This window comes from Epinephelus fuscoguttatus, linkage group LG14 (assembly GCF_011397635.1).
Source record: "Epinephelus fuscoguttatus linkage group LG14, E.fuscoguttatus.final_Chr_v1".
In the NCBI taxonomy this organism is placed as follows: Eukaryota; Metazoa; Chordata; class Actinopteri; order Perciformes; family Serranidae; genus Epinephelus; species Epinephelus fuscoguttatus.
The window spans coordinates 36,552,802-36,568,969 of NC_064765.1; the positions used below are offsets into that span (position 1 = coordinate 36,552,802).

The following is a 16,168-nucleotide window of genomic DNA, read 5'->3' on the forward strand; positions in this document are numbered from 1 at the left end:
TTTTTTCTAATTTCCCCTTGTTCTCCAGTTAATGCAAACTCAAAACCTCCATGTTTACCTGCTGTCGTGATAATTTCAGTTATAATGTCCATTTCTACAGCGCTCATTCCACGAGTACAGCAAGAGTCATGTCAGGCGTTCTTCTTAGCCTTTTTACCAAAATTATGTTATGCTAAAACTTAATGCTTCCTTTAGAATTTTCACATTAAATGCAGCCATTTCTTTGTAGATAAGCTTTTAATGTGACAAACACCAAAGTGTTGTGTTTTGTTCACTGTAGTTTAACATTAATCAGAAGTACAACAAAGATGCAGTAACTGAAGTGTGAAAACATTATTTCTGATGGAAAAAAAGTCAAAGTGACAGAGTTGTGAGTATGACAGGACTTTGTTGACTTTTGCCCGGGACTTTCCCCTGGAATCTCATGTTCAGATCCGTGTGAACTTTTAGTCATTTTAAGGTATGTCCTCACCATGTTTCTTTTCCTAAACCTAACCTCAATAACTTTTATTGCCTAAACCTAACCTCCATAACTTAACATTAATTATGTAACTGTACATTAAGGCTGTAACTTCATTAGTGGGGCGCAAATTTGTAGAAAATCATATGAACCACTCTATAAGAAAATGCTGACTCTGTAAGACGTAGCAAAACTTAGAATAACTCACAGGACAGCGCAAAATCAAATCAAGCATCACTCACTCCATGCGTCCTCACTGCTTTGCCAGGAATTTGAATTCAGCCAGCACAAACCCCCAGCACCAGGTGTCACAATTGGAGCATTGGGTCTAACCTTTGTAACAGCAGCAACAGAAAGTATGCTGATCCATGGGGAAATCAGGGCTGTACAGTTCCCCAGAGCTGGGGTTTGTGTGGGCTGGATTCGAGTTGCTGCCCACTCTCCTCTTGCCAAGGTGGTCTGTAGAGGTGGCAATCGAGACTGTGATTCAAGGCGCTAGCTAACAATAGCTATATAAACATGAACTTGACTTGAGTAGGGTTGAGCCAAATACTCAGATAAAATGAGTATTCTGTATGGATAATGTACTTTTTAGGAGTGCAAGTATCATCTGAGTAATGTGTCTCAATATCCGTACTTGTGCTGAAGGAAAACCCGCATTTTGGTAGCTGCGTTCAATCTCCTACTCTTGTGATAAAAATGATGAGAATCCTGAGATTGCTTTGTAAATAATTTTCAAATAAATATTTAATTTAGCAACTTCTGATGAACCCTTAATTTCAGGCTTAAAATAACAACTTCTGTTAAGTCCCACCCATTTCCTAATTAAACTCTGCCCATTCCAGGTGTGGATACAGGTAATTTAGTTGGCTGCCTTCGTTTGTGTCTGTTGCTCCACAATGTAAGAATCTTTTTGGTGTAATATTTAGTCACTTTGAAGTGGATGCTGAAGGCACTGGCATTAAAACCATTCTTTCATCTCACATTTCTCTCCGCTACAGGTGACAGCAAAGGGTTTTGCTCCACTACTCCAATTTGCCTATACAGCCAAGCTGGTTTTAAGTCGGGAAAACATCCATGAGGTCATCCTGTGCGCTGACTTCCTGGGTGTTCACAATTTGGAGGACTCTTGCTTTCGGTTCCTTCAAGCCCAGCTACAGAATGACAGCCAAGTTGCCACCAATGGCAAGGCGGATTATGGTGATGACATCACGGCCGAGGGAGCAGTCTTTCCTGAGACAATATCCTCAGACGATTCTGCAGAGATGAGGCAGCAAACCAAACATATAGCAAGCACTGCGTCACTTCCTGCTGACCTTTCTCAATGTCCTAAGTACAGGAAGTATCAGTACCAGATCTGTGATAACAAGCACAATGGAGAAAACCATCATGGCATCGATGATGCCAACCATACCTCAGTCAGCCCTGTGAGCTCACAGCTCAGAGACAGCAGTGCTGTTCTACAAACTCTTCTTACACCCTCCAGGATCAAAGAGGAGCCATTTGTGTTTGAGGAAGAAGGAGATGAAAGGAGTGGTTGCAACACAGAATTGTGTACTGAAGAGGTACTGGAGATGGAGCTGGAGGTAGAAGGGGTTCCAGTAGCAACTGAGCACTCTCCGAGTCGAGGTTCACCCTCTTCCTGCCTGCGCTCCTACCTCCAGAGAGGCGGCCTAGATCTCAGTGGCATGCCCAGCACCACCATCCAGCAGCTACTCACCAACAGACTGTCCCTCAACCACTACAGGGAACTAGTCAAAGACAGGCAGAGGGATAAGAGGGAATCTCTGGGTCGCGTGGACCTCAAGACTGGCATTGCAGATGTCATACCAGCAGCACTGACTGGCACTGGCAAGAACGTGGAAAGGCCAGCCTCTAAAGCTTCCTCTTCTAAACATGAGGGGGAGCTAGACAGAGCCAGTGTCATTTTCTCTTCAGCAGCCGGCGAGCGACAAATGTTGGCCCATTCTTACATGGATGATAAGTTCAGAGAAAAAGTCTCAACCCTGATGCAGGTAGAGGCTCCCTCTTCTGGTCGGTCATGCCTCACCACCAGCTGCCCTGTTCCCATCCAAACATCAGTCCATTCCCCTCCCCCATCTGAGCCCCGAACCCAGACTTCCAGCTCCCGTTCCTCATTCTCTTACCCAGAGGACGCAGGCAGTGGTAGCTCACCTTCCAGCCTTCCCCAGTTTGACTTCTCCTCATCCCCACACTCAGGCTCCACCTCTGGACTGTCTCACTGCCTGGCTGGGGTAGTGGAGCAGAGGAACCCCCACAGCGGGGAGGTGGTCTTGTCTCAGGGTTGCACCAGTATCAAAAGTGAACAGGGATTTGGTGCCAGTGGCGGCAACTCAAGTGACGAATCAGGCTCATTCTCAGAGGGAGACAGTGAAAGTGGCGTCTCTAGAGTCTCTGGCCCTGAGGTTAGTATGCTCTTTTATTCTTCTACTTCCTTGCTCAGGTTCCACTTTGTGTTAGCATCAAGGCAGTCTTTGGCTACTCCTAAGACTGCAAAGCAGACGAGTTTCAGCTCATAGCCGTCCTCAACGCTGAGGACGGCTATGAGCTGAAACTCGTCCATTTGACTGCTTCTGTGCAATCCACTATATTCAAAGTATTATACTTATTAGTGAGTGCTGTTGGGTTTTCTGCTTTGCAGTGATTTTTTTGGACCAACACCCAGTTACTCTTTGAGACTTTTGAGTGAGCAGGCCAAGTCTGCTGATTACTCCTAAGACTGACCTAGTCTGGATCCTTCCACTGGTTTGAAAGCGATACTGCAGAAAATATGAGCAAGAATATTCTGTTTTATTCACAACGTTGTTGTTGCTCTTACTGAGCTACTGAATGTTTTGTAATGTTCTCAGGTCCATCTGCCCAAGCTGTCTCTAAAAGATGCCTTCTGTAAAGCATTTAATCAGGGTGACATGTTCTCGCATATGAAATTACATATTATATGCCTAGTTCTAATTTGCTGAAATCTGTTTTACACTGCTGGTATATTAAAGGTAATTGATTAGTCTACTGGTATTTATCACAGATAATATTCAGTCAGTAAAATCAATTTCACTTTGCTTTGTCCAAAAATTGAAATGGTAAAGACATATCAGTCATCGTGGAACAGTGTCAGATCTAAATGCAGTTCTTGAGTATAATTTTTGAATCAGAGCTGCAGAATGTACAGCTGTCATATTAGCAATAAACAGAGTAGTACTATAAATAGGCTCAGCTATACAGACTTGTGAATTCACACAACTGGTAATTTTCTATCAGCATTCCTTTTTTTGCTTTTATTGAAGCAACAGTGTTGCGTTTGACTGCAGTACTTTTTATGCATCCACACTGGCGAGAGGCATGTCCAGAGGCATTGTTTTCAGGTTGTTTGTCCCTACGTATGGGTGTACCCCCATATGTCCATCTCATCCTTGTGAACGCAACATCTCAAGAACACCTCAAGGAAATGTCTTTAAAATTGGCACAAATGCCCAGATGTCACTATTTTCTCATCTGTCTCTTTCTCATGAACTCAATATCTCAAGAACATTATGAGGGAAATTTTTCAAATTTGGCACAAGCATCCACATGGACCTGAGGATGAACTGATTAGATTTTGGTGGCCAAAGGTCAAGGTTAATGTGACCTTGCATCTGTCTCATTCCTGTGAACAAAATATCTCAAGAACATCTTCCATGAATTTCCTTCCACTTAGACTAAAGAATAAACTGATTAGAATTTTATGGTCGAAGGTCAAAGGGCAAGGTCAGTATGACATCACAAAATCTGTTTTTAGCCATAACTCACAAATTCATATGCTAATTATGATGTCTAATAGGATAAAATAATGAAGTGATGACATTTTATATCCAAAAGGTCAAAGGTAAGTTTCAGTGTGACATCATTATATTCTGCATAAAACAGTTTTCTGGCCATTTCTCAATGTCATATCTCAGGAACAGAAGTGGAAATGTCTGTTAAATATCTTAAGTAGAAAAAAATCTCCCTTCTTAATTGGTGACACTAATCTTGGGTGACCAGCCTGAAACTGCTGATTGTATAGATCTTCTGTGCTGTCGGGTAAAAATGTGTGTGAAACATCCATGTTTTCAAAGACATGGGTGTAAATTGCAAGAGAAACTTGACTGGTGCGTGGAGGCATACAAATAGTCTTCAAAGATGGAAGTAGGCAGCACACAATTGATTATTTGTAAGTGGCAAATGACATGCTGAATGTGTCATTTCACATTTTATGTTAACACGCACAGAGCCTGAAGCACAAAGCCAGAGCAATTTAACAGAGCAAGCGGTTAACCATCTTCATGGTACCTGCTATGTCTGACTGTTGCCTTGGGGTCTATCGAGCCAGCTCAGCCACAGAGAGCCTGTTAAACTTGCTTTGTGGTACAGCCCTCTGCTCAAATGTAGTGTAACAGTAGCCCAGGTACACGGTAAACATTATGTTTGTGCCAAAATACAGCCTCAGAGTGGTGATGGTAGATGTAGACTCTTAGGGTGTGTTCACACTTATACTTTGTTTACTCGAGTCTGAATCAGTTGATGAATTTGTAAACTCGGAGCGTTTTCCCCTCGGTTCTGTTTCTTTTACACAGAGAAAAATCCAAGCGAACCAAATTGCATCTCTACAAACCACATGAGAACATTCAACTTGCTTATTGCTCAGATGTGTCTGGGGTAGGAGGAAGAAAGTAGATGCAGGAAGAAGGTTGTGCACTCTGCACTAGTGCATATTTCTGTGAGAGAAACATTGCTGTGCAATTTAATATGAAGCAACAGCAGAGTTAGCATTTGCTCAACAACTGTGGTAATTATCTGAGAAATATATCTTATTTATTTATTTATCTTCTTAGTTTATAAGTATATAAACTATACCAGCAGACTGCTGAATACACTTTGAAGAAACCTCTTAAAAACACTATACTGCTACACCCTGTGCAAATAACATGTGCTGCCTTCAGATAACTGAGCAGAATAACGGGGTTAATATTGAACATGTACAAGGACATGCTAACCGTTAACAAGTTTAACTGAAGACATGTTCAGTAAGTTTCAAGTATTAACAATCTTTTCTTTACAGTTTGCACACTGTGCTGCATCCCAAAATGCAATGTACACCTGGCTACAGGAGCTCATTCATTCATTCATTCATCTTCTAACCGCTTCATCCTCTTGAGGGTCGCGGGGGGGCTGGAGCCTATCCCAGCTACATCGGGCGAGAGGCAGGGTACACCCTGGACAGGTCGCCAGACTATCGCAGGGCTGACACATAGAGACAGACAACCATTCACACTCACATTCACACCTACGGACAATTTAGAGTTGCTACAGGAGCTATGTAGTCCAAATTTGCAGACTACTGTACACCTGGTAGTTCATAGTTTAGTTGGATCAAGGGCAGATTATGTTCTAACCATTAGTCACATATGAATCCACTGACTTGCAGTCCAGGTGTCACAAGTTAATGTCACCCTTCCTGCTGTACTCAAGGATTCCTCAACTTATGCTTCACCTTTCCGTAGAGCTTGGGTTCTGCTGTGTCAGTGAAGAAACATAGGGATGGCGTCACATACCTGGGTTCTAGTGTGGTTAGCATGTAACCACACTAACCATCCTTCATTTTCACCAACGCTGTATGGATGCAGATCTCATGAAGTAGGTGATGGACTGTGTTATTTTCTTCTTGTTGGTTTATTTTTTGGCAGAGCGGGTTTAGTGTTAGCTTGGCCGTCAGCGGCTAACGCTATCTCTGGATGGGGGTGTATGAGGTGAGCCCTCATGTTCGTAGTATTCCCAGAGTATTTTATTCTCATGTGACACTGCTAGCAAATCTCGTGTCATATTCAGATCCTACTTTCCTTACGCATTAAAAAACCCAAAATAAGTCTCGACGTTTGATTTAAAAACAGATGCAGCATTACTGATTTCTTTCTCCAGTGCCTCCATCTTTGTTTTGATTAACCTTCTGCCAAATGCCGCTGACTGAGACCTCTGCTGACCTCACCAGGAAGAAAACATTAGCACCATCTAGGGGACTGAAAAAGCAACTGTTTTTATTATGCATTTCATAATGTACATAATAAAATATCGATACTTCGCGTCAGTGTATCGATACACTATCACCACACAAAATATTGTGATACTATGCTGTATCGATTTTTTTCCCTCATTCCTAATGAGCACAGTAATTGCACTCAGGTGTGGACCATATCAAGATGGATGAGGTCCAAGGAGATGACCTCAGTCTGGTCCCAAACAAATTCTAGAATGGTTCACTTGTAGTGATAATGTCTTCCGCCCTTGATCTGACCAAACTGCCAGGTGTACTTCACAAGTTTGAAGCAAATGGCTCCTGAAGCCACGAAAAATGTTAGTGAAAAAGGGTTAGAATATCACACTTACCAAACATGTCTTCAGTTAAATACGATGAAGGTTAGTATGCTCTCGCACAAGCTCAATATTAGCTCCCTTATTCTACTTAGCTGCATGAAAGCAGCACATCTACTTTGCAAGGTGTGAAGCAGGATAGTGTTTCAAGACATTTCCTCAAAGTGCATTCAGCATTCTGCTGGCATAGTTTGCCTGGTGTATTGCCCACATAATTAGAGTTATGAGAAAATGCCAACTCTGTTGTGGCTCTGTGTTAAATTGGGTTAAGGGGCTATGCACTACTCAAGTACACAGGACCCTCTGCCTATATTTATCCCGCCCTAGACACATCTGACCAGTAAGCGGAGTGCACATTGTTTGTAGTGATGCATTTTGGTTAGCTTGGATCTTTTTTACTTGTGAATAGAAACCAAAACGAAGGGGAAATCACTCCAAGTATACAAACTCAACTGATTCAGACCAGAGCAATTGAACTATAGGTGTGAAAACACCCTCAGGCTCAGAATGCCCCATCAACATGGCTCAAACACACACACTCTCATCTGTCCATTCATGTAGACATTTGTTGTGTGATGTGGAAATACAGGCAAATTAAAATTACATTAAATTCTATTCTTTAAAAAAAAAGCAAAAAACTGAACAGTGTTGAAAGAACCACTCGTGTCAGTTGATGACATTTCTGAGTAGCCCAACTTACTCTGAGAATAACAATCTATGGCATTAATAGTTAAGACATGCTGTCGTGACCATAAGCCTGTACAGAAATCGCTGTACTACCTTATGTTACCAAAGTATTGACCACCTCTATATATAGCTGGCCTCTTATTAAAGCAAATTTCAACAGCACATGTTCACGTGCTTCTAGCATGTATCAGTGATAGTTTTCCAGCATATTCTAGGTGTGATTTACAGCTGGGACTATTCTTAGACAGTTTTTCTCTCAGGAGAAATTACGCAAACACTTCCAACACATACTCCTAGGAGTAAAGAGAGCTGTATGGTTGCCATGGTGATGCCTAAGCACATGCAATATCTGACGAGATGTGAGATGAGTTTTATACTGGAGCTCTCTCTCTTTCTCTCTCTCTCTCTCTCTCTCTCTCTCTCTCCCTCTGTCTCACACACACACACACACACACACACACACACACACACACACACACACACACACACACAGAGGATATTATCTTTATTAGATGTGAGTGGCTGTGGCCTCTGGCCCATGGATGAGTCAGTTAAATGTGTTGCAGAGGTTAATGTATCATAAGGTGCTCAGCTATTCTGAATAGACATACTGGAGCAGACACTTGGAGAGCCATTTTACAGGGGTCACTACCACAGACCCACTCTATTTGTTTTAAATTGTGTTCTCATAAAAACTATACATGTGTGTAGTGTACTATGTGGAACTATTTTTTTACCCACTATAAGCAGTTTCTGCTGCTCTGACATCTTATAAATGCTCAATGGTAAAAAAAAAGTTGAGAAAGATGAACTCCACATACAAATACTTGGACTTTGGGTCATCAGGAGCTTTTAAGGGTTATGCAATGCAGATTTCTACTGTCCTAAAACAAGTAGGACTTTGTCAGTTGCAGAAGAGGCAGTCATGTTATCAGACAACCTGCTCTCATTCTGAAGTTGTCAAATACTGCTGCTTAGTCAGGGATTTGGGTGACAGACACCGACACAAAAAGCCATCCTTTCGCAGTGGTATGATACGCCACCAGACGGCATCAGTTTGAAACACAGCCACAAAACAACGTGGTTTAAGGAGCTGGAAAAGTCCCTATAGGGCAGGCAGGAGGGGCGGTGGATGGTCCAACAAACACCAGACCTTCACAGAGGAGCCCAGTGTTTGCTTCCTATATGAATGTTGAGCCACAGATGTGTATTACCAATGTTGTAAGTTTATTTTGAAAAAGACTGTATGCATCTAACAAGCAGAAACTGTACATTTCCTGTGAAAGTGTTTCTTGAAAAGACACAGTGAATTTTTTTTAGGTGTAAATTGACACAGCGTCCCAGAACGTCAACAGCAGACTCAACAACAGTGTGTCATATGTAGACGTGAAAATCCACAGACTGACCGTCGATGTTTGATGAGCTGGGAGTAAAAACCTTTTGTATCAGATTAATTTTGGGAGCATATTTGTCACAGGTATCAGTGCACATTGGGCAGCTAGGCCTGTCACAATATTTACGTTATTGACTTATCGCATGATGTATGAACATGACTTTGATTGCCGCTGCCTACTTGAGCAAGATTGAAAGAAAATAAAACAACACCTTAAAGACGACACAGTGTAGCTTGTCGCTAGCCTGTAGCTGCACTGTTGGAGAGGAAGACTCACAGTCCTAATAGTCATTAGCTTGACAACAGCTAGCAACAAGCCACATAGTCTGTTATTTGTACTACCAGTAAGTACCAGTAATTAATAGATTTATCACCATGGAAATTATTACTGAAATTCATGGGCCCCAGAGGATCGCTTCTTTCCTTTTGTAACTTCAATTTGTTGAAAATGTAGGTTTAGTGCTGTTGTATTTAGAGTGTGTGTGTGTGTGTGCGTGTGTACATCATATATCACTCATGTATATGCATGTGTGTGGGGTCTGTCCCACTTCTTTGCCCTATTTGTCTCACCCATAGAGCGGACACACATACACACACCCTAGGGCGCCCTGTAGGCAGGTGGAAGGTGTCCTGGCCACATTCCCTCTACCATCTGCTGCTCCTGACCCCAGATCTGCCCTCTCCAATTAGGCCAGCCCATCAAGACCCTCTCCACCCACTTTGCATTCTGCCGTTTTACTTAGTCTCCTCCTTACTGAAGTATTATCAAAGGAGTATTACAAGATCAGTATTTTGGGCTTGTAAAAGTAGATTTTTTACTGATTATTTAACAAATATTTGAGTTATCAGATAAAAAAAAAGATATTGATATATAAATTACAGAGAGCAGGGTTGTCTGACAAAGTAAGGCTTTCATTGAGTTATCTGACTTAACTAAGTTCAACACTGGCAGGGTAACTGATTACTCAACATCTTACCAATTACCTTTGTTAAACCTGCTTTTTCTCAATCCAGCACCAGTTCATGCGCATGAAGGGGGTGTGATATGTACGGTAACAAACAGCCAGTCACATGCAACATTAACAAATCCAGAGCAGCCTATTTAATATGTGATCTGATGATAGTGTTGATGGGATGCTGCAAAAAGTGGTTATGGTAGGAAATTTATAGAACTATAAATTACAAATGCAATGCAAATATTTTATAGGCTTAAATAATAGGGATGTGTATCAGTACTCAGTACCTTTAAACTATCGACTAAAACAACGCATTACCAAGTTTTTAAAATTCTTCTGTCAAAGGACACTTGCATTTGATCCTTTTTGTGCAGGGAAGTCTGATCCCAGAACGTCCCGACTACCTGCCGGATCAGCAAGAACTCTGTTGTTGCCATCGCCAGGAGTTGCTGTTCTCTTGGAGAACATCAGTTAGCAACTTCTGCCAGATGAGCACGAGCTAACACAGCAGCAGCTGCTAACATCCAACACCAAGCTGTAAATCGGTCCCAACAAACTCACACAGATACTTAAATGGCTCGACTCTGACATCAAACTGGATATTAAGCATTCGGTAAAGTTAGTCATGTGATGCTAACAATTAGCACTGTCATTGTGTGTGTGCAGGCAGACTCTTACCAACTGTCTCTGGCACGGAACTCACACTCCGACCCATACAGTCTGTGGTGTGGTAAAGCGTGGTGTATTGACAGAGATGGCAGTTCAACATGCCAAGATGCGACCAAAACATTTCAAAGTATTGCGAAACTACATGCTACCTCATACACATGACAAGTATCGGATGACGCGCTCTATTGGTAGTGGTATCACTTTAAGGCACGGGTCCATTTTTAAAAAATCTGCAGCCATCATTATGTCTAAGTCAAGGCCAGATCTGCCCACACCCGTTAATAAAACTCTCACGACCCGACCCACACCCGTGATTAAACACACACAGGCTACAGTCACTCACATTAAGCTGGGTTCTCTGTTCATAAATTACAAATCCAGCAGAGGAAGTCTCTTTCACGGGCTGCGCTTGATGCCAAGATGGAAAAAACATCCTGTGCATTTACTGCCAGGTTAGGAAACATTTTAGCATGCTCCTCCCACCACCATTAAGCCTCAAAAGGATCCTCACTGGGTGAGTGTTCATACCTGGCGATGTATGTTTCTGTCAGCAGGAGTCTCGCCAACTGCGTTACGACCTGTGTGTGGACACCACAAGATTTCTTCCCCGAGCCCTCACCAATATAACACGGTGACGTCACCAAACTTTGGAGACGACACATTGTAAAGGCATGGATATTCTTCCCAGTGTTGAATCAGATCTGCCTCCAGGGCCTGGATCCAAGCACAACACGCTCCCTGTGATCCTGTGGACACCGCCATTGTTGTTGTTGTTTGCGCAGTGTTGCCAGATCTCCTCCTCACATTTCTTCTGTCCTCCTGCATGCTGACGTGGGATGTATCCCGCCTCTCACTGGCTGATGCTCTTTGTCATTCGTGTCACACTTCTCCAGTTTTCTAGCATGCCAGATATCCAATCCCAGTCACAGACGAGACGAGGGGGCAACTTGCTCGTAGGCTTGTTCACACACGATGTCTCGTTGTGGCAGACTATCTGCCGACTCACCTCAGACCCAAGGTGGCTCTCAAGATCCTCTGCGACATCAAAATCGCGGTGAAAATCTTGTAATGTGAACTAGGCTTTACTCAGTTTGTGTCTGAACACCTGGAGTGTGGCTTGATGAGGCTGGCTGCTAGCACTAGCATCAGAGGCTGTGCTAGCTCGGACCTCCTGGTCTGCTGTTAAATGCTTTGTGTTGAGGTGATATCGCAGACTGAATGTACTCTGATGGTATGAAAATTCCTTCCTGCAGAAACTTCAGTGCACCTATCAACAGCTCTGATTGGGTGTTCTTAGAAATAAATGTTCCATTCACGGTGCCAAGCAGTGTCAGTTCGTCTGCCTCTCTCATGTGACAAAGCCACTGTGGCCATCAATGACACACCAGGTCAAAGTCCCCAGGTCCCCTTACACAGCTTTTTGCGGATTACCTGACTTGGTGCTTGAAGGGTAGTGGTGTTGATACTGGTATCATCATGTTAAAGATATCCAGCTCTATTTAACGTGCAGCTGAGAGACTTTGATGTTAAAGTTGCCTCAAAAGGCAAAGGCACAAAACTGCAAACTGGTTTATAACTGATACTACTTAAACCCACCTACCTAATTTTTAAAAGCAGGATGCTCAATTTCAATCAATTTTATTTATAAAGCCCAATATCACAAAGCTATAATGGGGATGCAGTAATTTGTCCATACTGGGATTCTTTAGGAAAGGTGAATCCAAACTATCTTACACTTGATTGATGAGGATTTTTTTTCTCCATATTTTGATCTGAATAAAAATTATTCTTTACTGTTGTCATAGCAGTCAGTGCTTACACAGACAGGCAGCAAAGCTCAGTTTGGTTTCTGAACATTCTTTGTTGGCACAGAATATCACAGCTGAGGTGGTGAGAAATGAAGACACAGCTGCATACTGCATACTGTGATGATCATGTATACATGGATATGAGTAACCAGGTTTTTCATGTTTCATGTAAATCCCGTAAACCAAATATCATCGAAAATTACGCAAGACTCAAGAATATCTTGTGGCTCTAATCCTGTTCTGTAGGTTTGGGTGTAGCCCACTGTATTAGGTACAACAGTCACAGTTATTTTACAACAATATATATATGTGTGTGTGTACGTGTGTGTGTGTGTGTGTGTGTGTGTGTGTGTGTGCACATGATTAAAGCTTTAAACAAGTGTTTTCTTTTATCTTTTTTAAACACCAGCAAGTGATGGAATGATTGTCTCAAACGATACACACAGTGTTAGAAATGGAAACCAGAGCACTAGAGAGAGAGGGAGAGAGAGAGAGAGAGAGAGAGAGAGAGAGAGAGAGAGAGAGATTGGTGAGGGGATTTATGACCATCCAGGGCTCACTTTGTCATTCCAACCTTATTATGTGACTGCTGAGAGTCATGGAGCTATATTTAGATGTCTATATAGTAAAGGACAGGCAGCACCTAAACACAGCACACACACACTCACACAGAGACACACTTTCCTCTCTTTTCCCTTTGCTCTGTTGTCAGAGCAGTGAATGATGTCATCGTGGTATGCTGGCAGCGCTATGCTGAACACTGGCTGTATGAAGAAAACAGCATGGGCTGCCGCAGCACACTATTCTGATTTACACTGCTGCAGTGTAACATGGAGCGAACACAGAGGAGACGTGGTCAACTGAGTATTCAGTCATCAATGGATTCATAAGCAATATTTAAAAAGTAAGAATTCAGCTTTAGATGGCTGCAGCTACAGCTTAGCAGTCAAACAAAGCAGTGAATGAATGAGAGAATACTAACACATGAATAGGCAGATAAATAAAGGGATAAATGAATGCATTGATAAGACTGTGAAGAAAGAGAGAATAAAAAAGTTAGAGTTAACCAGAGTGACTACATGAATTAAGATACACAAAAAGAAAGAAAAAACAGTATGAATCCATCTGATATAGATTAGTAAAAGTAAAATAATAATAATAATAATAATAATAATAAAAATGTTTATACACCTTTAAGCATGAGCCACTGAGACAAAGAGCTCAGCCTGTGTTCCCTTTGTGTCACAGCTACTGGGATCAATACACAGTATCATACTGACACCTAGTGCATTTTACCCCGCACTAACCGCCATCTGATGACTTCTGTTGAATGCTACTCATATTACTGAACACCAGGGGCCTCATTTATAAAATTCTGCAGAGAATCCGCAGTAAATGTTTGTGTATGTACAAATGAGGAAATGTATGTTCGCCAAAAAATGTTCTGATTCATAATATCATGTGCACGCCTGCCAGTATGCAATTTCCATTTATAAATTTCAAATCAACTTGGCACATGGACCAGCCTCATATCCTGCCCTCTACACGCCTACATTCAACCATAAATGGTCAATGCAAAGCACCTCATTAATGCTGATGCATGGACATGAGCCGGCTGATCAGTGGTTCTTTACGGTAAATCATGGCACTAACAGAGAGAAAACACATAGGCTGTTGTTTGCTGGGCAGTGGGGTCACAAACTAAAAAAAAAGCAATGAGTGGGAGCATGTTGCTGCTGTAGATTATTTTCTCACTATTTTTAACCCTGATTTTATGAATTTGTTGATTTTGTTTCATTTAAATTTGGCTGGGTGGTAGTGAAACATAATAACAATAATGATAATAATAATAATAATAACAATAATAATAACACATATATCAACATAAAGTCATCATCAGTGCAAGTCTCGATATGCGTGTCACCATTACATTAGACAGGTGTGTACAAACATGTAGGTGTACATAGGAATTGGGCAATTTCAGAATTATCGCTAAAAAAGATATATTTAATATTTGTGTTGAAAATGGGAGTTGCCTTATGTAGTTCATCCTGTCTGTCTTTAATTGGGGAACACCACCTAAATTAAGAATTACAGCATATTATTATTACCATGGCCCAGGAAAGTTCAATCAGCATTTGTGAACATGATAAACCAGAAAGAGAAGTCTCAAACTTGTGATGTCATAGGGTAGAACCTCTGGAGCTGCTCCACAGATTATAAATGGGAGAATAAATTAGAAGTTTTGTGAAGCTCAGTGAATGTATTTATCACTAAACTGGCTGGACTTTGTCAGCGGCTTTTCTTCAATAAAGACACGTCTAATAATAAAGCAGTGAGGACAGTAAAAGCAGAAACAGCCACAGTGAGATGTTAAATGAAGAGCTGCAGACAACAGGCTCTTACTGCACCTCTACAAACAGCTCACCTCCAACAGGTAAACTTCTTTTACCTGCCGTGCTGTGGATGCAACCAATATATGTGGAGACTTTAGCTGTGGATCAGCACTCTGCTTTTAAATCTCATCACTCACGACAAGCCATCATCAATTAAAGACTCACATTCAAGTGGGTAGTCTGTAGCATGTTTGCTCTATTGGCCCAATCATGCAGGAGATTTAGGTAATTTTATACCCAGGAAGCTGAACTTGTTTGGCTTCTTGCATCACTTAGCAACTTTCACAGGAATGAATGAATCTAGTTATTGTTATACATCTATGTTTCAAGGCCGTATGCAGGGCCAGAACCCAGGGTAAGAAGAGTCCATAAAACCCACCCTGCTCATAAGGTGCTGGATGTAAATCCATAGTACTAACTTAAAATGACTCAGACCAGCATAGCAACACTGTGTATCAACTTAATTGTCTCCTCTGGATTTTGGCAGCTGGACAGTCAGAGGACACTGTTCGTGACCATACCAAACTTTTTGGGTTTTTTTCCCCGAAAGCTCATTCTCAATTTTGGAAACAGTAGTTTGTCAAAATAATCCTGACTCAAGGTCCACGTACCAACTTTTTCTGGGCTTTCAACCACATGTCATAGCCATCATCATCAGCAAAGTAAGTTTGCTCAGTTGTCATGGAGATAACTCAGTTGTCATCACATGACTCAAATGTGAAAGTGATTCATTTTGATTTGCAATTATTTCAATAAAAGAAAAACAAATCCTTGTGGTCCTTTCAGGTAAAGTTGCCCTTCCCTGTGGACCAGATCACCAACCTGCCACGCAATGACTTCCAGATCCTCATCAAGATGCACAAGCTGACCTCAGAGCAGCTGGAATTCATCCATGACATCCGCCGGCGCAGCAAAAACCGCATCGCCGCCCAGCGCTGTCGCAAGAGGAAGCTGGACTGCATCCAGAACCTGGAGTGCGAGATCCGCAAACTGGTATGATCAGAAAACAAACACACATAGAGCACACTCACACATCATTCAGAACAAAAGCATCCTGCTCGTAATAGAAGAGTGCTTTTCAGTGATGGAGCACACCCTCTGGTGGCCATAGTGGTGGACTGTAGCTCCTTACATTGTTAGGCAGCAAGTGATTCCCCATCATGTCCAAGCAAAATGTTAAAAATGAGGAAGTTCTGCTGTTGAGCTTTTGTTTGTTTATATTAATTGATCATTCCAGTTTATTGTAAGATATAACTTAATCTATCCTGGGGGAAACTCTTGTGCAGTAGTTGCAGTACAGAGTGGGAAAGGGTGCTGATAAAAACACAATCTAAACAAGTTTTGAGGGATCAGTGTCACACTAATTCTGCCTTTGCTTGTGACAGACAAGAGTCATC

The 16,168-nt window shown here is 41.9% G+C and overlaps 1 protein-coding gene across 1 annotated transcript in view; it reads left to right on the plus strand.

Annotated features, from left to right (window-relative positions):
- bach2a (BTB and CNC homology 1, basic leucine zipper transcription factor 2a) overlaps positions 1–16,168 on the plus strand; it is an 84,872-nt gene that overhangs the window by 57,675 nt on the left and 11,029 nt on the right. The window contains exons 3-4 of the mRNA XM_049596251.1: positions 1,462–2,886; positions 15,558–15,764. Of these exons, the coding sequence (XP_049452208.1) occupies positions 1,462–2,886; positions 15,558–15,764 (1,632 nt within the window). The remainder of the gene's footprint in view (positions 1–1,461; positions 2,887–15,557; positions 15,765–16,168) is intronic.